Raw genomic sequence first — 27,662 nt, 5'->3', positions numbered from 1 at the left:
TGGCAAACCAAATGTGACGGGCGAGAGAAATGTTTTTTCGCTGCAACGAATGTGTTGTTGGCAGCACACGACTGTTATGATTGGGCCGTTGTGCGCAGCTCAAGTGGTCCTCTTCAACTGGGCAACGTCAGAGGAGCAGCCACGTCTTGTTTCATCAGTTTGTTCCGCCTTTTTCTTTCTCCCTTTTTACACACACACAGACGGACAGACAGACAGACACATGTAGACTATACTATCGATACTTTTGGTGCATTCTTCCGTTTCCCCTCCACCGTTTTTTTTTTGGGCTTTGCCCAGCTCTTGCCACACGGGACCCACCTTGTTTCCAACCCAAAGGACGGGCGCACGCTCCATTTACATCGGGCGCGCTGCTGATCTGGATGCCTTTTCCAGCTGATGGAAACCCTCCCTGTTAAAAGTTGGAAGAAGAGATGTAAATGAGACACTTTTCAGCTGGCCGTTTACCAAAAGGAAATCACCCAATCGTGGGATTCTTTTTCGACTCTCCCCAGAGAGCACACACCCTTGTCGTTTGCTGCTGCTGCGTTCGTTCGCCTGTGGCCATTAACTCGTTTATCTATTGTCAGGTTTCTTGACTGTGTGTGTGTGTCCCAGATCCGGTTATCGACGAATTTGCAAGCGCGCCCTTCTGAAATTTATCCTCGCCTCAAGTCCTACTAGGGATCTGCCAAGGATATTCGATCCGGATTGATTGGCTTTTGATTGACGGCGCCTGGCGGAAGCTCCCATTCCCCTATATACACCGGCTCCCACCGCCACCAGTTGAGTGCCGAGGAAAACGCCCTTGCACACGTCCAGCGCTGGATTTTCTAATGGATTGGCGATCACGAACGGTCGTTGGGCACGGGAGCGCCCCTGCCATGCTTGGAGACCGCCATTCCTGCCTTGTTATGTGCCATGCGCATTATCTGGCTCGCTCTCCGTGTGTATTGTCTCCCACCAGACGGCCAAATAACAATCGACATAACAAATGGTTAAACATGTCATGCGTTTTATATGGCATCATCGAGTTCTTTTTTTTTTCTTTTTTGGCTTGTTTAGGTTTTACCAGCGGAACGATAATCATCCCACAGCGGTCGCTTGTTTGTTTGTTATCGCGCAAATCCAGCGCAGCGTCCACAGCCCTTTGGGTCCTCACTGCCCTTCTCTCTTGCGTCGACGACGGAGCCTTTTTGATTTCAAAACTTTTTCTTTTGATTCTTCAAAGCTGGGAAAAGGTGCAACGACTTTATTTAAATTTTTTTTTCTTTTTCATTCTTCTGATTCCTGGATTTGAAACTTTTTTGGAGGAATAATACAAACGAAACAATTGAAAGACACCTATTTCGGGGGTTCAAAACCTTAAAAAAAAAGTGAAACAATGGAAGGGGATTCATGGGAAAAGTAAAAGAAAAAAATAAAACATTTGAAACATGAAATGAAATCGAAAAGAAGAATCCACCAGGTGGTGATTGGAAGAATGAAAAATAATAATAATAAAAAAAAAAGGTTTCTTGTTTTTTGTGGGCGTGTTAATTGTAATGGACTTGGAAAATTTGTGAGGCGCGAAACTTGGAACTTCGACCTCAGCAGCAGCAGCTCGTTGCTGCCTGCCCCCGGAATGTAAATGAGCCTTCTAATTTCACCGCATTGTAAATTGCTCCTGTTCCAATCTCCTCCCAGGGCAAGAAACGCGTACCTTAATGTCTCTCTTTTCCATTTTCTACGTGTTTTTCCCTTCTTTATTTTGTCTGGTGGTTCGAAGATGGGCCACACACAACTACGGACACTACAGAGGAGAGTAACGATATGCAATCACATTTGAATATGTCTGTACATGGACTTTTTAGAAACTCTCACATTCCATGATTTGAAGGCCTAGAATTATGGGATTCTAATTTCTATCAAAAATGCATTTCACCTGATTTCAATTCACTGCTCATCAAGCTAGATTTTTTTAATGCGGCAACGTTGATAGTTTGACAGTCAACAACAAAATGGCGGAGCATTTGAGCAAGTTGGATATCGTTCAAACGACAGCAGCCTTAAAATCCCTGCGTTCTCTGAGAAACAATGTCGCTGCATTGTTTTACAGCCTCACTGAAGGTATCGCTCGGACTTCTATCGGGATAGGATAGGATAGTAAAGAATCCAGATTTTCAGCAGAGTTACAACAACAATTGGTCACAGTTCAAAGTGGTATCAAGTATGTCTTAGAACAATTTCAATTGTTTGTTTGCATTTGAAGACGTTTTTAAATAATTTCTAGGAATTTCGAAGAAGCTACACACAATATTTATTCTGTTCAAGTCAATGTGGGAAACAGTAGCCACTTAAATCAGGATTGCACCCCTAGCTGACACCTTTAATCTTTATGAATCCATTGACTGATAATCTACAAGATCTCATTTGGTGGTAAGAAATATTTAATTCAATGAAATTTTCTTTTGTATAGCTTGTAAAGTATTCCTGTTATGCTACAAATTTATTACTTAATCAAAATGCATTGAAGTGTTCTACGTTGATCCATGGGATAAGAGATATATACTATATATAAATCTAAATATATAGAAATAAATCTTGCCATTACCCTTACTTAAAATGCTGTTGATTTTTAGATTGGAATGATGCGCTGCCGTCGTTTATAGGCCTACTAGTCGAAGACTCGAAACAACGATGGTGAACAAAATGGTGGATCAAGCAAGAAGCAACAGCTGCCTTAAAATCACTTCGATATCTGAGAAAAATGTCCCGACATTGTTTCACAGCCATGCACAGCCTCACTGAAGGTATCGGACTTCAATCGGGACAGGAAATCACGGAATCCAGATTTGTAGCAGAGTTACAACAACAATTGGTCACATCAGTTGAAAGTGGTGTCAAGTATGTCCTACAACAATTTCAATCATTTGTATTTGAAGACATTTTAAAATTATTTCTAGGAATTCGAAGAAGCCATAAACAAGGTTCAATTCCTTCCTTCAATTCCAATTCTGTTCAAGTTAATTTGGGAAACAGTGGCCACCTAAATCAGGATTTCACCCCCGACACCCGTATGAACACCGTTATTAATCATGTCATATCATATAATATGTCACATCATGCAGATGGACAGATAATGCACTAGATCTTTTGTGGTGCTCAGAAATATTTAATTCTATAATTTATTTTCTTTTGTGTGGCTTGTAGTATTCCGGTTATGCTAAAACTCTGATACTTAGTCAAAATGCACTCAAGCATTCTACACAGACCCATATGCCAAGAGAAGCAGAATCCAACAAACGTAGCAAGAGTGTCGTACCACAGTACATAACTTAAACAATCTGTCAAATTGAATCTCAAGTAATTGTTTTTATCGAGTAGACTACTATTGGTAATGTCATCAACTCAGTATGCCATTCACTGGGGAATAGTGTTAAGATTTAAACATTCAGGGATCAAGTGCAGTGTTGCAGCAGGTAACTCTTGGGAAAATCATGAATAGGGGATTATTGTTCACAAGAGGCTGTTGGTAGAGTGGGTCGTCATGAAAGGCCCCACAAAATACTCGATGGAAGATGGGAAAATTGATCTGTGGGGTAAACCTCGTTACAAAGTCTTCAGAAAAGTCACTGAAAACTCCAACCCAACTATGCTCCACTTCTATTCACCAGTTTTACCCTAAAATTTTTCATACATTTTTTTTTGTAAGTAACGAGAATTTGGACTCAATGTATTTCTGTATCTTTCAATGGCATTTTAAACATTTCTGGGTTACTTTAATTTTAATTAGACATAGTTAGGAGTTATTAGTAACTGTTTTTTAATCTTTGCAAAAAGGGCGGACAACATCTGCACAAGCTTTTGCTGCAAACACGGGGAGACTTAAGAACACATCATGAACACAAAAATTTCGAGATCAAATAAGAGCCAAACTTCGATACAGGATATTCCAATCAAATATCTGTTCACAGTTTTTTTAAATTACGAGTTACTCGGTCGCTTAGTGGAACTTCTTTTGGCTTGGCCGGAGTTCTCTTTGCTTTCTTGGCGGGTGACACGGGAATTATGAATTTATCTGCTTCGCTTGCTGGCCCAGTACTTGCTGAAGGCATCGCTGCTGCTTCCGAAATCTCCCCATTCGCACCGGTTGAACCCACTGTATTATTCGAATCCTCCACGCTCGTTGTTGAAATTATGGTTTTATTTAATGCCTTGGATTTCCCATAACGTTTCAAGGATAATTGTTGCAGCATCTCCTTCCTTTTGATTTTAGTTTGCCTTTTTCTGTTTTAGGAAAAATAATTGTTTTGACCATTTAAATTAATTAAAAATTTGTGTTCTTTTTACCCAGGAACTTTGTTCTTATTCTTCGGAGGCGGCGATTCAGGATAGACTCCAGCCGCTTCCGGTGTTTGATGCTCTTTAGTCAGGTCTGGAACGCTAAAAGATAAACCAGTTTTGTAAGATTTAAACAGTTAATTTTTTGGAGATGAAATAAAACTTACGGCATGCAGCTCATAATTCCAGGCCAGAAGAAAAGCGTCATCAACCGCGTTAGAAGCAGACTATCTGCGTTTTTTTCACCCAAAGGTATTTCATCCGTTTTATGGCGAGGATATGACTTGTCTTCCGGTTCCTTACTTCCTGATGTGATCGGTTCTTCAACTTCCACACCGTTAGACACCGTTTCGGAATGCTCGCTAGGACCTTCCAATGCATTAGCCTCATTTTCATCCAGTTCTGTAATTGTAGTATTTTTCTGTGACGTTTCAAATTGACGGCTACTTGTTTGTAAGTAATCTTGGTGAAGATCAAGTCCTCGATATCCAACCAACGATCCTAGTGAAGGGGGAAGGAGATGCAACTGTCCAGTTCGCGAAACGATGGCAGGTACAGGGATATCTTTGATTATATTCATCAGTTCTATGAAAGGTAAAAAGTTTTCGTAAGGAATGCCAAGTTCTTCGCATTTGTCCTCGTTTAGATCGTTGGTGTTCGGCGCAAGTGTGAAATGGCATTGCAATAAACGGTACAAGCAGGCAAAAACAATACCATGTTCACGTCCATCTCCCGGAAGACACAGCTCTAAAACGTAGAAAACAAAACAATTAATACAAAAATATACTTCAGGAAACCGCTACAAATCCACTCACTCCTTGGACGTTTTGAATTCACAATCATATAGGGACACAGGATTTTTTTCAGTTCGTTTTCTTTCCTCTTAATCACTCTTTTTTTATTTTCAGGCTTGGTGCAGTGTATCTTTCGTTTTTTTTTATTCAGTTCTTCAGAGTCGTTGAGCAAATTGGACTTCAACATTGGGAGCTTGTTCAACAAAGAACCACCGACTTCCTGATCTGAACCTGCGATTCTGTTGTCTTTTGGTTGCAAGTATTTACAGTGGATTAGGTAATCTGATTCTTGTTCTATACTGACAACAGCACTACCATGGGCATTTCCCATCTTTAGATTGTCGTTGAAGTCTGAATATTCATGATGTTGCTGAGAGCAACTTGCTTCGATTGCAAGTTCAGCACCTTCACCTGAAACATAAAAAAATTGCAATGTTAGTGAAGTTTAAGAGAAAAACGCGGTTCTGGTTTCTGATGTCTGTTGGAATGGAAATTCAGATACATGAACTATTATATTGAAAGAAATATTTACAGCGGGACAAGTACTCCGATTCATTTTCTGGTTCATGTTCAAGGGAATCTTCATTTTTCTGAATATCGTTCAATTCTGTATCTTTTTCCATTTTTCCAATTGCGCGAGTTCATAGTATAAGACTGGACGCGGGAAGGAGTGAAACACGTGTGTTGGCTTTTGTATTTTTGTTCTTTTTTGTGGTACTTGTCTACTAACACGGAGGAAAATATGACATGCAGCGGTGGCGCTAGAAGAGTCTACTTTTTATCAGATTGTAATATCTAATGATTGATGAATTGCAAATAATCATTTAAATTCATAAAATCGTTTTTTAAAGCAAAAGCTAATTTTTTTGATTGGTTTAATTGTAATATTTGTTCACAACTTTTACGAATTAGTTATCCCCCTAGCGAGAGAAATTTTCACGTTATTATTGACTAAAAGCGGTTTGGCCTTTACTCACGGCTGCTATGGTTACAGATCGGCAATGGAAGCTTGTGTCAAAAACCAACGAAATTTGGTGGTGTAATTTTTCGGTAATACTCTTGTCTAGTTGTCCCGTAATAATTCAACTAATTTACCACGACATTAATAACAAACATCATGTGTATTTGGACTGCTGTAAAGTGTTACGGAATGTTGATTTCATCTAATCGGGAAATATAGAGGTAAGGCTATTTCTCTTTTGAAAAAAAAAATGGTGGAGAGGAGCAGTCTCACCCCACTTCCCCCTCGAAAAAAACTTTGTTTCGCATCACCGACTCTCCAGCTTCCCGCTTAAAGTATGCAGGAAACGTAAGATTTTCGTTTCCTCCCTCTAAATACCTAGTGTTTTGTTTTCAAAAATAGATTAGCTGCCGAGCTTCTACTATGCAACTCTCTCCCTTCAACAACTTGGAAGTTGTTGTTTTCTTCCCTTTGGTGTATCCCATTGAATTCAGTTTCCTGGAAGAGGAGCTCAATCAGTCAAGAGTGTTTGGAAACTCTAGAGTAAAAGTTTAGGTCCCAGCCGGGAGTCATGATTCCAGCGAAAGTAGTTGCATTCTGCAACAACAGAAAGCTTAAACTGTTGTCACGGTCAAACACCTCTAAGCAACATGCCTGAGAAGCGTACAAGACTCTTGTGTCAGATTGAGCGAGAGAGAGAGGCAGTTCTGGTGGGCTTCCTCTGACGTGGCTCAATAACCAAAACAGAAGCAGATGTGTGTGTGTACGCTTTTGGTGGGCTTCATTGAAGGGGTGTTGCAAAACAAGATTGTGGTTAGACTGGTTAAGGCTCTCTTCTCTCTTGTTGTTTGTGTCATAACTGAAATGAGGTTTCCCATCCAATAAAAAACTAGTGGATTGCAGTCGTGCGGTTATTGACCGGTTAACCGCCTTAGTTTTCTTCAATTTCTGGGCTGTCCTTTCATCGCCGATTGTTTCCTTTAGTCATGATGCTTTAAATTGAATTCACGCCGGTTTGGAACTCTAGCAGCAGCAGCAGCAGTTAGGCCAGAAGGAATGCGCCTAGTCCTTCGTGTAACTCGAAACGGATAGAAACCTATTGAGGGTACGTATGCTGGGAGGAGGTGATGGGAAAGAGAGAACGAGAGGAACCGAAAAAGGTCCTTCTTTTTCTAGCTGAAGGGGATGTGTGCCTCTCCCCGAAACAGGGCTCCTCTTCTATTCATTGCCTCGGAAAAATAGCTTCTTTCCCCTCTTGGTACAATGGATAACCCTCCAAACACACACGGTTCCCAGCTGCGACCATGTGCAGTCGCAGTCCAAACAATCTACCAGTGAAACTCTGTTAAAGAATTTACGTTCGCCCGAGACCTCATCGTTCCATGTGTAGACAAGTGAGAGAGAAGGTTCAGTGCGTGTGTGTGTGTGTCACTTTCATCTCTAGAGTTCTCCAGGCCAGTTTTTACGAAAGTTCTTTTTTTTTTATTATTTTGTGTCGACTAAAAGCGGGATGACCATTAGATGAGAGCCGGGCACCGTTATCCGCGGTCAAGCCCGCGGCGCTTCTTCTTCACGACGGCCAGACTTTATCGTCCGTAAACTCTTGCCAAGAAGAAGAAGAAGAACTAGACTCCGAAGAAGAAGAAGAGGCACCTCGACAGAGAAGAGTCGAAGAGGAAGTCGAAAAGGAGATGGTCACGCTCGAGTGAATTCAGTTGTTTGTCTTGATCGCGTCCATCGCCACGTCGCATTTAGTGGAGCGCTTCTCTCTCGCTCGCTCATCGAGGCCATTGTCGTTGGCTTCACAACGTGATGAGACCTAAATATATATCCATCGCGCCCCGCTCTTTGCCAGCAACAACCCTTTTTAGTTTTTCATAAAATCCGTCCCCCTCCGCTGGCAAATAATAACAGAAAAGGAAACAACAACAACAACAAGACAGTGTAGCTGGAGACCCCTTTTCATTCGGTCGCGCCAGAAAACAAAACAAAAAAGAAACGACACACAACAACAACAACAACAACAAGAGAGAAAGAGAACCAGAAAAGAAAAAGAAGAGGCCAAAGGGAAGTGGAGGTCATGTTGCGGTCGCGCAGTCTTGATCTTTCGTTCATCCGCCGTCGCGGCCGGAAGCGCTCGGCAATTTTGGGCTCGGTCGGCCAGGCTTTTTTCAGGTTTTTTCATCTCCCATTTTTGACAAGTTTTTCTTGGTTTTTCGTTGTGACGCCGATCGCATTATTTTCCCGGTTGTTGTCGTGATGTTTCGTGTTTCCCTGTTTTTCCGCCGACTCCGGCAGCGTGTTACTTTCAAGTGGCCTTTTGATTGCTGAACTTAACCTTTTAACTAATTATGTTGTGATGTTTTTGACCCACCCAACAGGAGCACGTGCGTCATGGCTGCCGTGACCAGCGCCAGCGATCTGCTGCTGGCGGCTCCGTCGAAACGTTCCAGAGGACTGGCGGATATCGACCCGAAATTCGTCTCCAACGTAATTCATTTTGTTTCGTTTTTAAAGAAACAAATCTCTCTCCCTTTTCTTTTTCTTTTTAAAATTCTTGCCAGTCCGAGCTTGCATGATGCGAATCGTGTCATGGGAACCCGACTGCTATATTTTCATTACTCCTAATGAATGTGGTCACTCGTTTCACGATTTCCCGATCCTTTGTTTCATTTCTTCTTTCTGGTCGTGCAGAAGTTGTTGTTTTTCTGGAGATGGCGGCGGCCGAGTCACGTGATATAACACCACCACCACCCAAGACTACGTCGTTTTTATTGATTATCATCTGCCGCATCTGCGGCGGATGCATTCCGATGCGGATAAAACCCGAGAGAGAGAGAGAGCAAAAGAAAAAAATGGCAAGCTAAAAAAGAAGAAGACGTCGGTGGGTAGTGGTGGCAGCACGTGAGTTCATCTGCCTCTCTCTCGGTAGTGAGTCTGGTGTGACCAACAGAATCAGTGTAGTAGTAGTAGCAGCGACTGTGTGTGTGTTGGTAAGCTTTCACCTCAGAGCGCTTCGGCGGTTTCCAACATTTTCCCCGGCGACGTCAGAGGCGCGGAACGGGCCGAAGTTACCGCGCCGTTTCCGTCACGCTCACGCGACGCCGCTCCCGCTCGATTTCCCTAATGCCGTCGTAATGATGTGTACACCATCCACACGTACCATCTGACGCTCCTTTCCGTTTCTCTTTTCCTTTTTTCTCTCTCTTCAAAATTTTTATTTCTCGCCTTTCAATTTTATCATCCGCCCCAAAGAAAAAGTTCCACTCTCATTTTTGGTTGGTTGTTTTCCTTTTTTGTATGTGTATTTTGTGTACGTGTAGTCTTGGTACTAAACTTTCCTCTCGTTTTCTTTTAATGATCATGGAATCAACCGTCAACAGAGCGGACTCAGCGGTCTCTCGGAGCTGGGGACACCTCGCGGCGGAAGCGTTCGCATCCAGCACCGACCGCCCAAGCATCCCGTCCTGTCGTCGAGTAGCAACGCCGCCGGAGCTGCCGGAGCCAGCGGAATGATCGTCACTTCGTGTTCACCGTCGTCGGCAGCGGCCGCCGTCGAGACGTCGCGTTTCCCCAAGCTGGACGAGTGCGCCCATTTTCATTACGATGTCGTCGATCTCGGACCGTTAACGGTACGTCTTTTTCCGCCGCCCGTCTTGTTCTCTTCTGTCTGTTTGGCGCCCATTCACGACAGACGGACAGACGGACGAGAGACGGGGACCGGTCGTCAATCTTCGGCAACTGTCCTTTTTGGCTCTCTCATCTCAGTGGGCCAGTAGGAAGATTGAAAACCGGTTGTAAATGAACACGCTGCGTTCCGGTTTGTTTTTTAATTCCTTCCTCTTGTTTGTTTGTTTGTTTGTTTGTTTGAAAATTGTAGATCCAGCTGCACGAAGAGACGGGCAAGGTGGTCTCCTCCTCCATTGAATCGGAAGTGCCGCTGGTGGCGCTGCAAATCACCAGCTACGGCAAATCGTGGGTCGTCCGTCGCTCCTACGAGCATTTCCGGCTGCTGGACGAGCAGCTCCACCGTTGCATCTACGACCGCAAGTTCAGCCAACTGCCTCTCCTGCCCGAAAACGTCAACCATCCAGCCGAGGTAAATAGTAGCGCCGACCGGCACACGCACAACGCCAAACAGTGAAAGAAGAAGAAGAAGAAGAAGAAAGGAAAGAAAAGAGGCAACAACCTAAACGGAAATATACACACACAGAGACGCGTACGCATATCGCGCCCCTATGTTGAAGGGAGGGAGAGGGAGGGACTCGTCAGCTGGACTATTAATAGTAAAGCCAAGAAGTATAGTATAGTAGACGGACCGAGGTTAGGAACTTCTTCTTCTTCTTCTTGTCTTTGACTCTATGACCAAGAAGAAGTCGAAGAGGGACGGCAGTTGAACGCCTGCGGTCGCCCAATGACGATGGCCGTTCAGTCGGTCGATCCGGTGACGATCCCCGTCACGACGGCGGCGGCGGGTCTACGCAATTGTGTGTGGATCGATCGGCTCTACGTTGTCCAAATCCGCATCCAACTCCACGATCAACGGGCCAGACGTCACTCTTGCTGGCCCTGCTCTACTGGCAACGGCAGCAAAGAGCAGGTATTATCTATCCGTCCGTCGTGGAGAGTGATTATCTTTTCCTGTGAAGAACTCGGTCGGGAGAGGGGTGGAGGCAGTTCGTGATGTTGTTGTTGTTGTTGTTGAGTAATGAATCAAGGCCATGTGTTATTCATTACAAAGCTAATTTAGTTGTAGAGTCCCCCCGCCGATTTGTTTCTATTTACTCGTAATGATAGGCTCCGTCGAGGCCGTGACAAGCCTCGAGGGGAGATGCAGGCCAGGAAGAGAAAAAGTTGTGTTAATTAAGAAGGAAACGTGTCATTTCAGGTCTTCCGCAGTAGACGTCCAAGATGGATGGTTCCCTTTTTTTTTTCCTTTTTCCTTTTTATTTTTTCCTTCCTCCTTTTGGTGGCCAGGTTTATTTTTAAGACGGGTCTATCTACTTTCACCACTAGCACCTCTCTCTCTTCAGGGGTCCGTTTGTTGTGTGTGAAAACACGAGAATGTGTTATGTGTCTGTCTGTGTGTATACGTTTTCTTCCACCGGTCCTCCTCCGAAATTTCATTTTTTTTTTTTTTTTTTTTTAATTTTGTTAACTTTTTTTGTTTTTCCCACCGAAATTATGGGTTTGTTTGGTTGTTGGGTCACGCAGTGTTGTTGATTTGTCTTGTTTTTTTCGCCTCCTAATAGGTGGCGCTGAGACCTTTGCTGTCCAACTACGTCAATCGGCTGAGCGCCATCGCTGGCAATTTAATCAACTGCGCTCCCGTCCTCAACTGGCTGGAAGTGGACAACCGAGGCCGGCGGCTCTACCCACCTCCGCCGTCCGACGATGCAGACGCCGAGATCAACACGCCGGCCGTGGCCGCTGCCTACGCCGTGCGCCGTTACGCGGCCGTTGCATCGGACGAGATCAGCTTCGAAGTATACACGCTCATTTCATTTACGTTCACACACACACACACATAGTCCCCCAAGAAACCATGTCAGCCCGTCCTGCTGGCCCGTTGGCCCATCATTCATTGAGATAGACACAGACGGATGCCAGGGTCCATTATTTTGTCTATTTTTTTCTCATTTCTTTAAATTTATTATTATTTTTTCAAGTTTTGTTTCTTTTCTTTCTCAAAAAGAAAAGAAAAAAAGGCCAAGAAATCCTTAATCGGTTTTTGCATATCATTATCCCATCTCCCGACTGGTTCTATTTTCTTCTTGTCGGGACATACTGCCGCCGGCAACCTTCCTCTCTCTCTCTCTTTGACTCTCGGCTCCTATACGCATATGTGTAGGGCCGTACAGTCACAAGCCAGTCTGTGAAATAGGAGCAACAATCAAGCAATCCGTCTCCGTGTCTTGCTTGAAAGAGAAGAAAAAAGAACATTACAAAGTTTGTCCAAAACTTTGTCTTGTTGCCGGCCACACGTTCAATCTCGCGGAAGAATCGGCCGGCGACGGTCTGTGTGTGTGTGTCTCGTGTCCTCGTGTGAAATGTGACGCCTCGTAACAATGTCGTAACAATGTCGTTGCTTTTTGTGTGCCACTCTCCTCCATAGGTGGGTGATATGATATCCGTGATCGATATGCCTCCGCCGGAAGAGAGCATGTGGTGGCGAGGCAAACGCGGATTTGATGTCGGATTCTTTCCGTCCGAGTGTGTCCGGATCATCGGCGACAAAGTGCCGGCTCATTTGTCATTACCCAACACGACGCCCGTCGTCGTGGTCGGCGGCGGGAGCGGAGGAGGAGGATCGAATCCGGGCGGAGCCAGCAGCAGCAGCAAGACTCAGCACCTGCTGAATCAGTCCGGATGCAGTGGCGGCGGAGGCAGCGGCAGCAGCAGCGCCGAGCATTTGCCCACCAAACCTGTTTTGCGCAAGCACGGCAAGCTCATCTCCTTTTTCAGGTAGGCAACAACAACAAACCCGACGTCTTTTGCCTACATAACGTGACCTCCATTTCCACTCGCAGCTTCACTAAACGCTCGTTTTATTACACGCGGAAGAGAAGACGAGAGAGAAAGAGTCGGAATCGTGTTGGCCTTTGGAACGTACGGAGTTCTTTCGGTGGTTCTCCTGTTGGGTTCGGGGACTTTTTCCTTAATCCGGTCGTCTATAGGGGTTGACACTGTTGTAGGCTTGTAGCCACCCAACCCGGGTGACGCAGCTGTCGTCTTTTTTTTTTTCCATTGCAGACGGATCAAGCACCGCCAAAATGGTTTTCTCTTGCCAGGCGTTCGGGAAAAGTTTTTCGGGGGACCGTAAAAAAACAGAAAAAAATGGGCGGGACTGGCAGCAGCAGCAGCAGCCACTGAACACAGACAAGCGCTAAATACGTAGAGAGAGACGAAGAAGAAGAAGGGAGGGAAGATTGAAACGGAATAAGAAGAGGAGGAAAAAAGGAATAAAAAGTTGGATGAAAATAAAAAAAGAGAAAAAAAAATGTTTGTGTATTTTATGAATCCATAAACAAGATTGGGGGGGCTGGCTGGCTGGGCTGGAAGACTCATTCCTCGGGTAGTCTGGGATTCGTCCAGGAAGTGGTGGTGGTGGCTGCATGTCGGGCAAAGAAGTGAAGAAGAGGTCGTAAGAGATAGGATTTATGCGCGCCTGGAAATAAGAAAAGAAAAGAAAAAAGAGGATAGAATGGAGGAGAAATGTTGTGTATACATAAGACGTACGTGTATGCATGTATGCGCGGAATCCAGTGGTGAGCGAGAATCCTTGGGAGAAAAACAAACGAGCATCGGCGCATGATTTGATGCTAATGAAGTAGGGTCGGGCTGCAGGCGAAACCCAAAAACAGAGGATCATGAAAACACACACACTCTGAAGAGAGAGAGTCCGTCCGTCCGTCGGTCCGTCCCGTCCGTCAGTCTGCGGGGGTAGTAGTGGCCTTCGTTTGCTCGGCAATCCAAGGCCAATTCTTTTTTTTTTTTGTTACCTACAATCCAGCGCGCGCAGTGGATGGATAGTCCCTCCTTTTCCAACCGCCAACCACCACCGACCGTTGTATTTATTGTTGTTGTTGTTGTTGGTGTTTTCTCTCTCTCTTACGACATTACGTCTTCTCACATTACCTTGGTTGATTCTCGGGTTTCCGGAACTCATCCGGCTACTACTTGTACTTGTCGTATTTTAATTTTATTTCAAAAAGGAAAAAGAGGCCGATCCTTGTTATTATTATCAAGTTTTTTTCGTTTAGATGGACAGAATGGAAAGCGAGAGAGAGAGAATTTTTCTATTTGGCGTTTTCTATACCGGATGCGTTGATATTTTTCCTGTTTTTCATGGCCCATCACCCATTCGTTACCCCATATCCCCGCTATAGTCGGCAGCCCAGTCCGGCCATGTCGTGTTGTATTTATTTGTTCACATGTTCAAAGCTGCCAGGAGAAACGAGTCGACTCGAGTCAGAGAACTTGTCAAATCGATAACGAGTCTTTGATGACTGCGATCCGGTTGCCACTCGACGAGTAGGACGCGCCAACGGGAGAAAAAAAAAAAAAAAAAAAAAAAAACAACGCAACAACAACAACCCGCCAGGTGGCAGTTATCGGTCCGTGACCGAGCCCGAGTGAAATTTCTTTTCGGCGTGCTGCACACATAGTAGAAAACGGAATGAAAGAAATGGGAAAAAGCCAAATAATAGAAAAGAGAATCAAATAAAACAATATTAGACGATCGAGCCAGCGAGGAGGAGAGATATAGAGAGAGAAATGTTTTACTCGCTGTCCAAACCGCCTTCCTTGTGGGTTTTTTTCTTTCCATCAAAACCCCGCCCTATTGTGGAAAAAAAAAAAAGTCTTTCTCTTTCGTTCGTTCATTCTTTTTATGATTATGATGATGATTCCCCACACAGAAAAAAAGTACTGCTGCGCGGAATCAGTCACCGAGTTGACGGCTTGCGCGACGGTGGACTTTTGTGTGTGTCTCCTTCCAAACTGCATCGTTAAGTGAATCCCTTCTTAGTTGTCGCCTTTTTTTCTAAATTGTTGTTGATGTTGTTGCGGTCCCTTCCCTCTTTTGCTAATTTCCCTACAAACTCGTTTCGTTTCGTTTTTTTGTGCACCGTTCATCATCGTCTTTCAACACCTTTGAACCCGTCGCGTGCGATACCCCGAAGGTTTCTTTTCTTTTCTTCTTCTTCTTCACGACGCTGCTGGATTTTATTTTTTATATTTTTAAGACGTTTGTTTGAAAGGAGCGATTTGTGGGTTGGGCACCACTTTTTCTCTTTTTTCTTATTTTTTAAACGCAGAAAAAGGAAGAGAGAACGAAAGAGAGAGAGAAAAAGATGAATGCCAGCGCCTATATTGGACGTGAGAGTGTGTGTAAAAGATAAGGTCAAGCGCGTCTGGCTAACATTCACGCAGTCGACACCCGGTGCTAACCAGTGTCGGAACTCGTGTGCCGTAGCTCTTCTTCTCTACGAAACTGCGCGTGCCTTTCAAGTGCGCATCGAACATTTCCCACCCTAAATTTTTAAAAACAAATAACCTTGTGACAACATTTTCATTCGGGAAAAAACGAAAAAAAAAGGCGAGTTAGTGATTTTCGTGTGACGGGTGTCGATAACTCACGACAGTCGGTTCGAAAATGGTGTGAAAAAGAGATACCGATTTAGAAATGGGCAGGTAGTGTTTTTGCTTTGGTTTTTCGTGTTTGTGTCTGTGTGTTTCTTTTTCCTGTTTTCTTTTCGTCTCGAAACTTAATCTTGTTTGTTTTATCCCCGATTGGCTCACGAAAAACAAAAAAACCAAAAACAGGAGTTTCATCTTATCGAGGCCGTCTCGCCGTAAACTGAAGCAGTCGGGCATCTTGAAGGAGCGCGTTTTCGGCTGCGACCTGGGCGAACATTTGCTCAATTCGGGACGTGAGAGTAAGTCTCTTTTACTTGTTTTTTGTATTTTCAAATCATTTTTAAATAAATAATCGAGCCCATAAATGTCTCAATTTCATCATCGTGATCCGTTTTGTGCGTGTGTTGCTCTACCCCAGTTCCGATGGTGTTGAAATGCTGCGCCGAGTTCATCGAGGAGTACGGCATCGTCGACGGCATTTATCGATTGTCGGGCATCACCTCCAACATCCAAAAGCTCAGGTGAATTGCCGTCAATTGCTTTTTTTCTATCTCCCCCGACCAATTTTTTCAAATCAATCCCGCTCCGCTTCGTTTTGACTACCCCGCAATTTACCCATTTGATGGGGAGGAGCGCCTCCAGATGGATTGCGTTTTGTGTGCACAGAGGGAAATCTCGACGGTAAAGAAATGGAAAAAAACATGTCCGATAAGAAAGAAACCTGTTTCTCGACATGCTGATGACCTGATAGCGTGTGACGCAAGTTCCTTTTTTTGTCCCGCGAAAAATATTTCTCCATTTTGATTCCCCCCCTTCAATTGTGTGACATGACAGCTCCCGTTTTGCACTCTCGACTGGCTGGAAAAAAACTTTCTAAATTATTTTCTGTCCGTCATTTTTATTTTTTTTATTTTCTTTTTTGGTTATCCACTTAGAAATGCTTTTGACGAGGACAGGGTGCCGGCTCTGGTGGAGGACGAGGCCATCCGACAGGATATGCACGCCGTTTCCTCGCTGCTCAAAATGTATTTCCGCGAACTGCCCAACCCGCTGTGCACCTACCAGCTCTACGACCAGTTCGTCAACGCCGTCCAGGGACCTGATCATCTCAGAGTGGTTCGAATGCGCGAGGTAAGGAACCTGAAACCAAATCGAATAATAAGCCCCATCGATTTTTCGTTTCACCCGCATTTCAACTCATTTTTATCTCTTTGATCCGAAAATCAATTCGCCCATTGCGCAGGTGGTCCAGCAACTGCCGCCGCCTCATTTCCGCACGCTCGAGTACTTGACTCGACATTTGGCGCGGGTGGCAGAAAATAATGCCTCGACGGGCATGACGGCCAAGAATGTGGCCATTGTATGGGCGCCGAATTTGCTGCGTTGCAAAGAACTGGAATTTGGTGGCGTTGCTGCACTTCAGGTATGTGACAGAGAAAATAAACAAAAAGAGGCAAGGCTGGAACCCGGGCCGTTGGGCCTCTAACACTTTTTTGTGCATCTGGTCTTGGATGTTTTGTACGCAGGGAGTGGGCGTGCAAGCGGTAGTGACGGAATGTCTGGTACGGTACGTCGATTTGATCTTCAGCGATAAGGTGCCGGCCATCCCCGTCCAGCTCAGCAGCGACGAGCAGCCGAGCAGCGTCGGCGGCGGCGGAGCCTTGAAGAGGACCCGACCCAAATCGCTGGCCATCTCGACGCCGACTAAGCTCCTCTCGCTGGAAGAAGCTCGCAACCGGGCCCTGCAACTGGCCAGCAGTCAGAATGACACGCAGTACATTGAGGTGGGCGGTGGGCCAGCCTCGCTTCCGCCAAAGTATCACACGGTCATCGAGCTACCCAACGGTGACGCTCGCAGCAAGCGCGGCCACAGCCTCAAGCACAAGAAATCGCCGCTCGGCTGGAAATCACTTTTCGCCAAGCCCAGCAAGGGCCGCTCGCCTTCCGCCAACAAGGCCCAGCGCAAGAACTCATCTGCCAGCACCAGCTCCACCGTCAGCATGCCGGCCCAGGTGGCTGGATCTGGCGGCTCTTGCTCGTCTGCAACTCCGCAACGGGCCATGACGTACGTCCGGCCGAGATTGAGACCCGTCAAGAGCGCCGAATCTCTTGTGGCTTCCAACCGCAACTCGTCGGCCGGCGAGTCCAGCCAACTGACGAGTCCAGCCGAGGCAGTAGCCCTCATCACCGCCAAACCGGCCGATCATCAGTCAGAGCGCAGCAGCGGCCCGTCACCGCTGAGGGATGGCGAAGATTCGGCTGTGCGATTGGCCGGCGACGGCGATGACGAGTCGATTCAAGACGGGTCGCTGTCCCGCTGTCACAACCGCTCCGTCTCTCACGACTCGTACTTCCGCCTGCTCATGACCAGCCGGACGGGCAGCATGCAAGTCGATCCGCTGGACGAGGAGGGCGACGCCAGTCCAGAAGCCAGCGCACGTCAGCCAGGACAGTCCAACGACGCCATTTACGCTGAGATCTCAAAATCCGGAACCAAAAGTAAATTTCTCTCTCCTTTCCTCATTTATGATTTGATTTAAGGACGCCCACCAATCCGCCTGTCGGACGATGTTATAAAATATTTGAATGGCTAATGAAATTTCAGATTCGAAAGAGGAGACCACACGAACGCGGGGCTCGCCGTCCGTCGAGTCGCCAGGTCTCGAATTCGGTAAGAACATGAACCTGACGGCGGTGGAAGACCCCCATTCCGGCAGCTCCAAGATGTCATTGATCGATCTGAGCCACCTGGACGACAGCGAATTGAATATTATGAACAGCCGGGAAATGCTGGCCGTATCCAAGAAGCTATCTGACGATTCCAGCCGTCAGATTAGTGGCGGTGGTGGGAGTAGCAGCAGCAGCAGCAGCAGCCACCACAGCGAGGACGGTAGCTGCGTGGGGAGGGCGCGGCCGGCCAGTGTGGATGATAGCGTCATTGACGACTCGGCCAGGGTCAGTTATATTCATTAAGGTCATTGCGTCGCAGTCGGGGCCGGCCATACTAACCTTGATCCGCGCGCCTATTGATTCGTGCAGGGAATGCCCATGAACGCGGAGCAGATCGACGGAAAAGGAAATTGGGCGGCCAGCAATCCCGCCTACGAGCTCTTTTGCATTCAGGCCGAAGTGCACCATCACCACCGCCACCACAGGATGGATGCTGCTGCCGGTGGCGGACGCTCACCTTCGCCCGACAACACCGACGCCCAGATGCCAGACATGCCCAGCGAAATGGCCATGGACGGAGACAATGATTCCCTCGTCAATGTATAAATTTGTTTTTACCTTTTTTAAATTTTCTTTTCCTTGTTTTAACCAACTTTTTCATATGGCTGGCAACAGGTCACCACGGAAGATTACAGCTCGACGGAAGTGCCCGTGGGCTCGGATGATCGTGAGAGCTACACTTTGCACGGCCTCAATGACGTTTACGAGAACGTTAACGTGGCTGACAACAGGACGGCCGACGTCGAAAGGTAATTTCTTATTTCTCTTTTTACGGGAAACTAATTTAAAATTCCGTTACTTTTTTTTGTAGCCTTCGACGGACGACAAGTTCACCTGCACCGGCGGTGGCGTCGGCTGGGGCGGCCTACGAGAATTTCGCAGATAATCACGCCTACGCCATGGTGAGAGTCTCGAGTACGAGCCAAGACGCCACCTACGAGAACGTCATCGATCCGGCCATCGTTGACGAAGAAGAATACGAGCCCATCGAGCCGCCGCTGGACCAGACTGCCGAACCGGTGGGCGTGTCTTACGAGAACGTGGATCAGGCCAAATACGAGAACATTGAGCAGCAGCAGCAGCAACAGCACGAGGCGGAGATGACGGCCCAGTCCAATTACGAGAATCTCGATCAGCCCAGCTACGAAAACATCGACGAAGGAGGCGCTTCCGTTGCGGATGTCGGAGGCGAAAACGACACGATCGACGTCGACGGTGGCGAGACGTACGAGAACGTCGTTCTCAGGGACACAGCGTCCGGCAACAAGTCCCTGAAACCCCTGGAGATTGTCAACGTCTACGAGGACGTGATCCCGCCGCCTCCCCGGACGGACGAATCGGAAGAAGTCATTTACTATCAGGTCAAAGTGCTGCGCCAATCGATCCAGGAAGTCAACGAGCTTTTGCGTGAAGATCCGACGGTTCTTCAGATCGCCATCGCTGATCTCGGCGACTATCCCGTCAGAAACAACTCGACGACGTCGTCTCCCGTCAAGATCCGCGCCAGCCCGGCCAAGGAAGCGGCGTCCGAATCGACTGCGACGACGCCCGTTTCCTTGCACGAGCGGAAGGATGCCAACAGCCGGAAAACATCCGCAGCCAAAGATTCTCCTTCCTCGTGCGACGCCAAGTTGTCGGCCTTTGTCATCAAGGACATCGACGACGCCCCGCCCAAAGTTACTCCGCCCAAAGGCGTCCGTCTCTCTCTGTCGCCCAAGTTGTCGTCGAGTGACGATTCCGACAAACAGGCGGAATCGAGCCGCAACGTCAAGGAGCAACAACAGTCGCAGCAGCCGCACCACCACCTACCTCTATCCGTTTCGCTTCCGAGTTTGCTCAATACCAACAACAAAATGGCGTCGCAAAAGCTGCAGACGTCGTCGTCGCTGGCGTCGCCGCCGCCGCCTCACAAGATGAACACCACGAGTCTACCTCCCACGCCGCTCTACGATCTCCATCCGGAAAGCGAGTCGGTGTCGAGTAAGCGCCGCTTCGAGTCGGAAATCGGCCGCGATTTACTCCGCGAGCGCCGGATCCGCAACGAAATTGAAAATTCCCGCCGATCGGAGAGCAATCTCCTCCAGTCGTCCGAGCCGACTTCGCCGGCCAGGCGTCTGTCCACCTCGGAATCGTCGTCTTCGTTAAAATCCGGCCACGGCGGCAAACCCGCTCTGCCCATCAAATTGAATTCCAGCAAGAGAACGGAACCGCCCAAGAATCTCCAGCCGCTGTCGCCCGTCAAGAAGATGGTCGAGGCCGCCCCCCAGGTGGTTGTCCGGCCGACCACGCTCGAGACGTCGTTCGACTACGAGCCGACTCCGCTTCAACGAAGAGCTTCCTCGCCGCTGTCGTCCGTCAGTCCGCTCTCGCCCGTCAGCCCGACGTCAGAAGGCCGGAATTTTACGTCTTCCGCCGCTCGCAAGACGAGCGTCAAAGAGTTGCTCAACAAATTTCAAACCGGTGGCGACAACAACAGCGAGCGATCCAACCAACAACAACAGCAGCGGGTCAGCACGCCCACGTCACCTGTCAAACCGGCCACTCCGGTTTCGTCGCCCAACAACAAACAGCTGCAGCAGCAGCAACAACAACTGGCCACGCACCTGCTGGACGAGTCGAAGAAGATGAAGGACGAAGGCAAGGAGAACATTGAAATTCACCTGGCGCCGCCCAAATCGTCGCCCATCATCAGCAACAACCCGGTGGAGAGCGAGAGGTGCGAGATGATGATGCTGGGCGAGAGCAACACGGACGCGTGCAAAACGATGATGCAGGGAGACTCGGCCCTGGATCAGGACGCCAAGGAGCTGCTGCGCCAAAAATCGTTGGGCATCGACATGAGCGACCCGAGGACCAGGTTGAGGATCGAGCGCTACAAGGAGGAGCGGCGCTCCTTCCTGCGCGAAAAGTACAAATCCGAGAGCTTCCGCAGTGACAGCAAAGAGGACGCCGTCATTGTCCGTCTCAAGCAGAAAGCCGGAAGTCCGACTCATCAGCAGAACGAGTCGGGCGGCGAGTTGGGTGTCTCACCTCCACCGCCGCCATCCCTTCAAACGCCGCATCCGGGTCTTATCGACGAGGACGTCAACGTCAAGGAGAGGGCGGCTCAATGGGCCCAGACCCTTCCGGCCACTCTGGTGGCCGCTGCAGCCGTCGCAGCCGCCACTGCCACTACAACCACCGCCACCGTCTCTGCTGTTCCCATCTCCATCGCAACATCACCGATCAAAACGGTGTCGCCCACGCACCGGAGTTGCTCCGAGGCCGTCGGCGTCGTTCCGCAACACAAGCGCATCCGTGACATGGCCGCCTTGTTCGAAAAGGAAACGCCGTAAATATTATCATTTCCTTTTTTAGATATAAATCAATAAAAAAAAACAAAAAAAAAAAAAACAAAAAATGTTTTCACGATCCTCCTCCTCCCCGCCGACAGCTGCGAAGGAAAGGAAGAAAAAACCCACACATTTTTGATCTGCCTAATAAATTTCTAGGCACACGATATTATATACGGCCATCGTAACAACCCAATAACATTGAAAAATGAAAGTAATTTGATAGACGCAAAAAAGGAAAAAAAAGGAAACAAATTCAATAACTCAATCCCAGTTTGTTTGTTTCGTTTTTTTCGGTTTTTTTGTTTTGTTTCTTTTCTTTCGATTGGAAAGAAAAATATGATTGATCTGCATTGTTTATGCGCATTATCTCCTTCTCTCGTGTAATCGCCATGTACATAGTGAATTTGTGTTTGCGTGTGATTTTTCTTATGGCCTTTATTCTTTTTGTTCATCGACGAATCTCCCGAATGATTTGCATTCTCTTCCGCTTTCTTTTTTGATTATTATTCAAAATTGCTCCATCTCTCAAGTAAAAAAAAAAACATACACAAAGAAAAGGAAAAGCGGATAATAATCTTGTATCGGTAGTTGCGTCTATCCAATTCTTTGCCTCTTTCCCTTTACTCTCTCTCTCTCCACTTTCTTTCTTAATCGCGTTGCCGTTATAATTTATTTTGTGTCTTTGGCGTTTACCAGTGTGTGTGTCTGGACAAATTGTTTCGATGGAAAAAAAAACCCGTGGGTGGCGATTTCACATTTCCCCGCCCCACCTCTCCATTTATGATGAATGAGAAATTATTACGAAAAAGTAAAAATTTGTTTCGGGAGGAAACGTGAAGAAGCCCATCCGTTTTTTCCGACATTTTTTCCTTCCGCTGTGAACCGAAAATGTATCCGCATCTCTCTCTCTTTTTCTCTCTGTCTATTACTCGTTCCTTCTTCCTCCCTTTATTTCTCGACTGCCTACAACATATTACGTCCGCAAGGAATCCTTTGTGATGCGCTTCTTTACTTTTTCGCCTACCCGACGACGACGACGACCCTTTTCGGAGTTGGCCTCCTCCTCATGTCGGCTACTATGCAGTTTATATATATACATACTATGTATCCGTTACGTTGTGTAACATGATCGAGCGAATACCATGACGAATGGAAACAAGACGGACAGAGAGCCAGCGCGCCCATGTGTTGTTCATTTCATCCCCACCGTTAAGTCGTCAAAAGTCTCAATAGATTTATTCCTTTTGTTTGATTTTTCAACTGGGGCCAAAGAATTTGCTTCCATGTTTCCAGTTTCTCTCCTCCTTTGGTTGCCCGTTTTACACGTATGTACGTGCGAGACGGGCTGCATTTATTTACGTAAGAAATGGAAAGAAGGGAAAGGAAACTTTTTCGTCCCTTGGCTTCCTGCATCCGGAAATACCAAGGGGGGGGGGGGCCTGAGCCGAAATAGTTGACGGCGCGCTCCCTCGTCTATACGTAAGTAAACATTCGGTGTAGTAAAAGTATTTTCTGCGCTCTTCTAGGCATTGACGTTCTACTGATGGATCACCTCCACTCGTTAATGTCTTACGGGTGATTTAACATTAGTACATTCATTTTCTTTTCTTTTTTTTTCTTTTGTTGAGAATTCTGAATATTTGATGTGTGTGTATTGTATAGTCGACAGCACAGGAGTGGCCCGTTTCCAATAGGGGGCCCATAGAGCCCATACAAATATCTGGGCTAAACCATACAAGGTGCGCGCTGTCATGGGCTCGGGACAGCCAGGAACTTGAAAGTTTTCGCACTTTTTCGTCTGGACAAAAAAAAATAGAACTGGCCGTGTCACTCAGTCAGGCAGACGGCCCCGTCAAACATGGATCTTACCCCGTCTCCCACGTCCGACACGTCGTCGAGCGAGTTCTCTTCGGCCGATTTCACTCCATCGATCGGAAAACTCTTCCAGCAGCCGAATTTAGCCGAAAAACAAGCCGAAGAGGTACAATATATCTACATACTAGAAAGTGGCTGAAACTTATTAAATTGTGTGTCGATAAATCTTTTGATAGATTGCATTCCTGTCGCTGACGAGACCGAGTAGCCACTCGGATCGACCACTCGGGGCCACTCTCACCTGGCGTGATTTGAGCGTCTACGTGACGACCCCCAAAGCCAAGGGAAATGTAGCGCCATTCAAACGAGTTTTAAATAACGGTATTTTATTATTGTTATTGCTTGACATTAATGTCGTCGTACGGATTCGTCCAACAAAACAAATCAATTTATATTTTCGATATTTATAGTCCGCGGAGCTTTACAACCCGGTTCGCTCGTGGCTTTAATGGGTGCCAGGTAAAATAGAAAATGAATATCCAAAGCCAAATCTACACTTTAACGACTCGATAGTAAAAAAAAAAAAAATGTTTTCCAATTCAATGTGATTTCATTCTCACAGCGGGGCGGGGAAATCAACTTTGCTCAACGCCTTGGCGTGTCGCTGTCCACGTAAGAAGTTCATTTCCTCAATTTCTTGTCATTTTTAGGGTTTCAGTTTGTTTTATTTTTTTTAAAACATCTTTGAACTGTCTCTCTTTCTCTTTGATTAGCCGGAGTTGTGGTCGACGGTGAAATTCGCATCAACGGTCGGCTGATCGATCGCTCCTTTTGTGACATGAGCGGCTACGTTTACCAGGACGACATCTTTGTGGGATCGCTGACGGCCAGGGAACACCTCCTCTTCACCGCCCGGTTGAAAATGAACGGCAACTGGACTCCATACGAGCAAAATCTCCGTGTCAAAGAACTGCTCACCGAGCTGGGATTAATCAAATGCCAAAACGTCGTCATAGGAGAGCCAGGCGTCACCAAAGGATTATCGGGCGGAGAGCGTAAACGGCTAGCATTTGCATCCCAGGTACTTGTAGTAGTTCCCTTAATATAATGTTGGTAAAATTATACACCTTATTTTTAATGATGCACAGGTGCTGACGGATCCAGCTGTCCTCTTCTGCGACGAGCCAACGACCGGTCTCGACACTTTCTCCGCCGAAAGGCTTGTTATGATGTTGAAAGGTTTCATTCTTAATTGGATATTTGCCGGCAGTATACATATCAGGCGCTGATAATCGGTTCAATATTTAGATTTGACTCAACGTGGTAAAACGGTTGTTTGCACCATCCACCAGCCGTCTTCGGAAACCTTCGCCATGTTTGATCGACTGGTTCTGTTGGCCGAAGGTCGCATTGCATATCAAGGATCGTCTTCCGGCGCTCTCGGCTTCTTTGAAAGGTTATTTTACATCACAAATTTGGTGAAGGACAGAAACAACAATTTTCATGTCTTTCAGTATGGGTTATACGTGTCCGGCAACGTACAATCCTGCGGATTTCTATGTTCAAACACTAGCAGTGATTCCCGGCTTGGAAGATACGAGTCGCTCGACGGTGCGTGCCATTTGCGATCGGTTCATCGTCACTTCAACGGCAAAACAAATCGATCTTCTAATCCAATATGAGACCAGTCTCGGTCAAGAAATGTTGGAGATATCGACCAAAAATGGTCACCAGCCTGTTGGATTGTGAGCTGAAATTTCATTTTTTTTTTTTTTTTTTTTTTTTAACTTAATTGAGGATTATTAATCATCAAGTTTCTGGATACAGACACCAAGCTCGATGGACGATTCAGTTCTTGTGGCTGGTCTGGCGAGCTTTTGTGGATTCCTATCGCAATCCAGCCGTCCACACTTTACGAATCCTCCAGAAAATCGTACGCTAAATTGGCCAAATAATATTCAATTCTAATGATTAATTGCTGTTGGATATTCGCAGGCTATCGCTCTCCTAGCTGGACTCTGTTTTCACGGCGTACTCGGTACCAGAGATCAAAAGACGATTCAAAATATCCAAGGCGCTTTATTCATCTTGACGACTGAAAACACCTTTCCGGCTCTTTACGGGGCGCTTGGTATTTTCCCGATGGAATGGCCGCTGTTCTTGAGAGATGCAAGAGGAGGACTCTATTCACCCTCTGCTTACTATCTCTCCAAAGTGGTGGCTTTGGTAAGTCATCGCCATTTTTATTCAAAGGAAAACGTTTTTTTTTTCTCACGTTTCTTTTTTCTAATAATGCAGATTCCAGGATACGTAGTCGAAACTTTTGTTTTTGTTTCGATTGCTTACTGGCTGATGGGATTGAAGCCGGAAGCCGGAGCTTTCCTTTATTCTTGCTGGGTTCTAATCGTTACTTGCAATACTGCCGCCGCTTGTGGTTAGTCATCTTCCATTGTTTCCTGCCTTTTTAATTACAGTTTATAATGAACACGATTATGAAATCCATTAGGAACGTTCTTCTCAGCAGCGTGTGAATCTATTGCAGTGGCCATAAGTTTCCTCATTCCATTTGACTACATTCTTTTCATCACTGGTGGTGTGCTCATTAGTCTCAGGTATTGCGAATCATCGTTTCATAATTAAGGGGGCTCGTCTAATTAAAACCATGTGCATTGTTGACAGCTCACTGCCGGAATACGTCTCGTGGACCAAGTATCTTTCCTGGTTCCTCTACACAAATGAAGCTCTTTCTGCTGTACAGTGGCAAAATGTTACATCCATTAAATGCGATGAGTCAAATTTCCCTTGCCTACATAATGGCCAAGAAGTCATGAAACACTTCAGTTTTGATTCTAGTCGTTTTTCAGTAGATATTACTAGCATGCTATTTATTTATTGCACTTTTCATTTGCTTGGTCTGATGGCCATAGTCAGGCGTTCACGATCCTAATTTTCCTTCACGAATTTAATATACTCAAATAAATATACAAACTAACAAGAGTAGATCTTTCATTATATTACTCTCTCGTTGAAGTCCACATGAAATTTACTACACACCGCATACAATTCACAAACTTATTATTCGTTGCGTTTCCATATACATTCTAGTTAGACTTTGGACAAATCATTCCCATCCTAATGTACATTCACCTTGAACCCTCAAAACCTTTTAGTTTCTCCTTTATTATCAAGTTATTAATTACACTCAACCCTTGGTGTCTCGCCTAGTTTGGTCTCACGCTCCGAAGTTTACCTGGATTACGAGGATCGCCTGCCATTTTATACCGGTAACGCAAAGCGATCCAAATGATGCGAGTAACTTTTCATTTCTTGAAAATGCCTATCTCCGATCCAGTTAGTCTTTTTGGATACGCACACGCAATCCAACGAAATCAGAGACAATCCATTTATTACTAATAATCTGGATCATATTATTGAAATGTTTTCCCTGTTATAGAAATGGTAACAACAAACTCGAGGTTAAATTTTATGTTGTTCCCTGAAAACAAGATAAATATAGACTAAATTGTCTTTGATTAGAAGTAATGAAATGCAAAGGAATTTAACAAAAGTGGATTTTTTATTCTCCTAAACTGCACATGATATAATGACTACCATACAAAATCTGACGCCCAAATATTCCCATTCATTCAATTTAACAGGGAAAAGGATTTATATCAATTATTGTTCAATCTTGGCCAACAAATCACTCTCACGGAATAGGTGGTATTCTTTGTCTTCAATTTCAACTTTTGTGCCACCATATTCGGGAAGCAAAACATTATCACCAACCTTCACAGCAAGGGGAACTAAATCTCCTTTCTACGATAACAAAAACAAATCATTAGACAATTTAACAATGGTTGTTATCAAAATTTACCGTACATCTGTTCGAGATCCTGGTCCAACTGCAACGACTGTGCCTTTCAGAACTTTTTGTTGAGCCTTCTCGGGAATAACAATTCCACCTCGTGTTTTAGTCAAGGCCTCGGCCCTTTCGATCAAAACACGATCGAACATTGGGATAAATCGTTTCAGTGCGCCTGCCTAAAGAAACAATATTGATAAATTAACTATAAAAACAGGCAACTGAAAAACTGTTTACCATTGTAATTTTTGTTGATGGGTGAGTGTAAAAACTACGTGTTTCTCGTCAACCGGCAAGACTAGCTCTGGCGAAGTTAACGTGAAGTAAAGAAAATGAGCGTCTGCTGGAAGCTTACATAAGCCACGTGGTTCTAGAATGTTCCAACAATGTTCGATATATCAAAACTGCTTCATGGGTTGTGTTTTAATTGCTTTTGAATTTTTTAAAAGTCAATTCAACTATGATAAATTTTTTTCCTTATACCAGCAAGTACTTGAAACTAGCATTGATGCATATTTTTTTACTTTTATTAGATTGTTCTAGAACAAAGGAACTGGTTTTTCTCTGGTTTTTCTATGCGCATCGGCGGCACATTCTATTTTCACGAATAAATGCGGTTAACCGACCTTCATTTAATGTTGTGTTCACATAAATAGATTATTTCTTCCATTAAAAAATACATTTTTTTCAAACTAAATATT

The 27,662-nt window shown here is 45.7% G+C and overlaps 4 protein-coding genes and 1 long non-coding RNA gene across 11 annotated transcripts; 3 read left to right on the top strand and 2 right to left on the bottom strand.

The window, feature by feature from the left end:
* Positions 1-859: 859 nt before the first annotated feature.
* Positions 860-3,386, top strand: LOC124193360. The gene is made up of 5 exons (XR_006874194.1): positions 860-994; positions 1,063-2,206; positions 2,270-2,415; positions 2,619-2,883; positions 2,943-3,386. It is a non-coding gene; the product is annotated as an uncharacterized LOC124193360 (long non-coding RNA).
* Positions 3,387-3,695: 309 nt separating this feature from the next.
* Positions 3,696-5,832, bottom strand: LOC124193352. 2 transcript variants are annotated; one of them, XM_046587125.1, is made up of 6 exons: positions 5,647-5,832; positions 5,430-5,525; positions 5,136-5,360; positions 4,488-5,067; positions 4,330-4,422; positions 3,696-4,266 (listed from the first exon to the last, which is right to left on the bottom strand). In XM_046587125.1, the coding sequence occupies exons 1-6, from the start codon at positions 5,735-5,737 to the stop codon at positions 3,948-3,950; spliced, it is 1,404 nt and encodes a 467-aa protein (XP_046443081.1). In that variant the 5' UTR covers positions 5,738-5,832; the 3' UTR covers positions 3,696-3,947. The 2 variants fall into 2 exon arrangements, with proteins under 2 accessions (XP_046443081.1, XP_046443080.1); XM_046587124.1 differs by having other exon boundaries at positions 5,136-5,525.
* Positions 5,833-6,075: 243 nt separating this feature from the next.
* Positions 6,076-22,452, top strand: LOC124193346 (rho GTPase-activating protein 32-like). Of its 6 annotated transcripts, XM_046587110.1 has the most exons (16): positions 6,076-6,164; positions 6,256-6,296; positions 8,457-8,565; positions 9,459-9,707; positions 9,956-10,174; positions 11,328-11,561; positions 12,191-12,540; positions 15,403-15,515; positions 15,635-15,737; positions 16,152-16,347; positions 16,460-16,639; positions 16,743-17,715; positions 17,822-18,171; positions 18,256-18,486; positions 18,562-18,695; positions 18,758-22,452. In XM_046587110.1, the coding sequence occupies exons 3-16, from the start codon at positions 8,470-8,472 to the stop codon at positions 21,279-21,281; spliced, it is 5,952 nt and encodes a 1,983-aa protein (XP_046443066.1). In that variant the 5' UTR covers positions 6,076-6,164; positions 6,256-6,296; positions 8,457-8,469; the 3' UTR covers positions 21,282-22,452. The 6 variants fall into 6 exon arrangements, with proteins under 6 accessions (XP_046443066.1, XP_046443068.1, XP_046443067.1 ...); XM_046587112.1 differs by lacking the exon at positions 9,956-10,174 and adding an exon at positions 7,582-8,250 and having other exon boundaries at positions 6,090-6,296; XM_046587111.1 differs by lacking the exon at positions 6,256-6,296 and having other exon boundaries at positions 6,091-6,164.
* A 92-nt stretch (positions 22,453-22,544) lies between these two features.
* On the top strand, positions 22,545-26,096 carry LOC124193349 (protein scarlet-like). The gene is made up of 13 exons (XM_046587119.1): positions 22,545-23,262; positions 23,333-23,477; positions 23,567-23,615; positions 23,719-23,768; positions 23,870-24,177; positions 24,245-24,335; positions 24,405-24,552; positions 24,611-24,841; positions 24,924-25,029; positions 25,092-25,322; positions 25,395-25,530; positions 25,603-25,708; positions 25,776-26,096. The coding sequence occupies exons 1-13, from the start codon at positions 23,140-23,142 to the stop codon at positions 26,041-26,043; spliced, it is 1,992 nt and encodes a 663-aa protein (XP_046443075.1). The 5' UTR covers positions 22,545-23,139; the 3' UTR covers positions 26,044-26,096.
* Positions 26,097-26,654: 558 nt separating this feature from the next.
* On the bottom strand, positions 26,655-27,360 carry LOC124193358 (10 kDa heat shock protein, mitochondrial-like). Its single transcript, XM_046587135.1, has 3 exons — positions 27,199-27,360; positions 26,979-27,140; positions 26,655-26,915 (listed from the first exon to the last, which is right to left on the bottom strand). The coding sequence occupies exons 1-3, from the start codon at positions 27,199-27,201 to the stop codon at positions 26,775-26,777; spliced, it is 306 nt and encodes a 101-aa protein (XP_046443091.1). The 5' UTR covers positions 27,202-27,360; the 3' UTR covers positions 26,655-26,774.
* Between the last annotated feature and the right edge of the window lie 302 nt (positions 27,361-27,662).

The sequence above is a fragment of the Daphnia pulex genome, chromosome 5 (genome assembly GCF_021134715.1).
Source record: "Daphnia pulex isolate KAP4 chromosome 5, ASM2113471v1".
Lineage (NCBI taxonomy): Eukaryota > Metazoa > Arthropoda > Branchiopoda > Diplostraca > Daphniidae > Daphnia > Daphnia pulex.
Note: the sequence above shows the minus strand (reverse complement) of the source record. Positions and strands in the feature narration are given on the sequence as shown.

Excerpts from the sequence above, each read along its gene's own strand:
- LOC124193349 (XM_046587119.1), top strand. The coding sequence starts at position 23,140 with ATGGATCTTACCCCGTCTCCCACGTCCGACACGTCGTCGAGCGAGTTC. Across the intron at positions 23,769-23,869 it reads CTTGGCGTGTCGCTGTCCAC|CCGGAGTTGTGGTCGACGGT; the intron begins GTAAGAAGTTCA and ends CTCTTTGATTAG. Across the intron at positions 25,709-25,775 it reads GGTGTGCTCATTAGTCTCAG|CTCACTGCCGGAATACGTCT; the intron begins GTATTGCGAATC and ends CATTGTTGACAG.
- LOC124193352 (XM_046587124.1), bottom strand. The coding sequence starts at position 5,737 with ATGGAAAAAGATACAGAATTGAACGATATTCAGAAAAATGAAGATTCC. Across the intron at positions 5,526-5,646 it reads ATCGGAGTACTTGTCCCGCT|GTGAAGGTGCTGAACTTGCA; the intron begins GTAAATATTTCT and ends TTTATGTTTCAG. Across the intron at positions 4,267-4,329 it reads AATAAGAACAAAGTTCCTGG|AAAAAGGCAAACTAAAATCA; the intron begins GTAAAAAGAACA and ends TTCCTAAAACAG.
- LOC124193346 (XM_046587109.1), top strand. The coding sequence starts at position 8,156 with ATGTTGCGGTCGCGCAGTCTTGATCTTTCGTTCATCCGCCGTCGCGGC. Across the intron at positions 9,708-9,955 it reads TCGATCTCGGACCGTTAACG|ATCCAGCTGCACGAAGAGAC; the intron begins GTACGTCTTTTT and ends TGAAAATTGTAG. Across the intron at positions 18,172-18,255 it reads TCATTGACGACTCGGCCAGG|GGAATGCCCATGAACGCGGA; the intron begins GTCAGTTATATT and ends TGATTCGTGCAG.
- LOC124193358 (XM_046587135.1), bottom strand. Across the intron at positions 26,916-26,978 it reads GACCAGGATCTCGAACAGAT|AAAGGAGATTTAGTTCCCCT; the intron begins GTACGGTAAATT and ends TTGTTATCGTAG.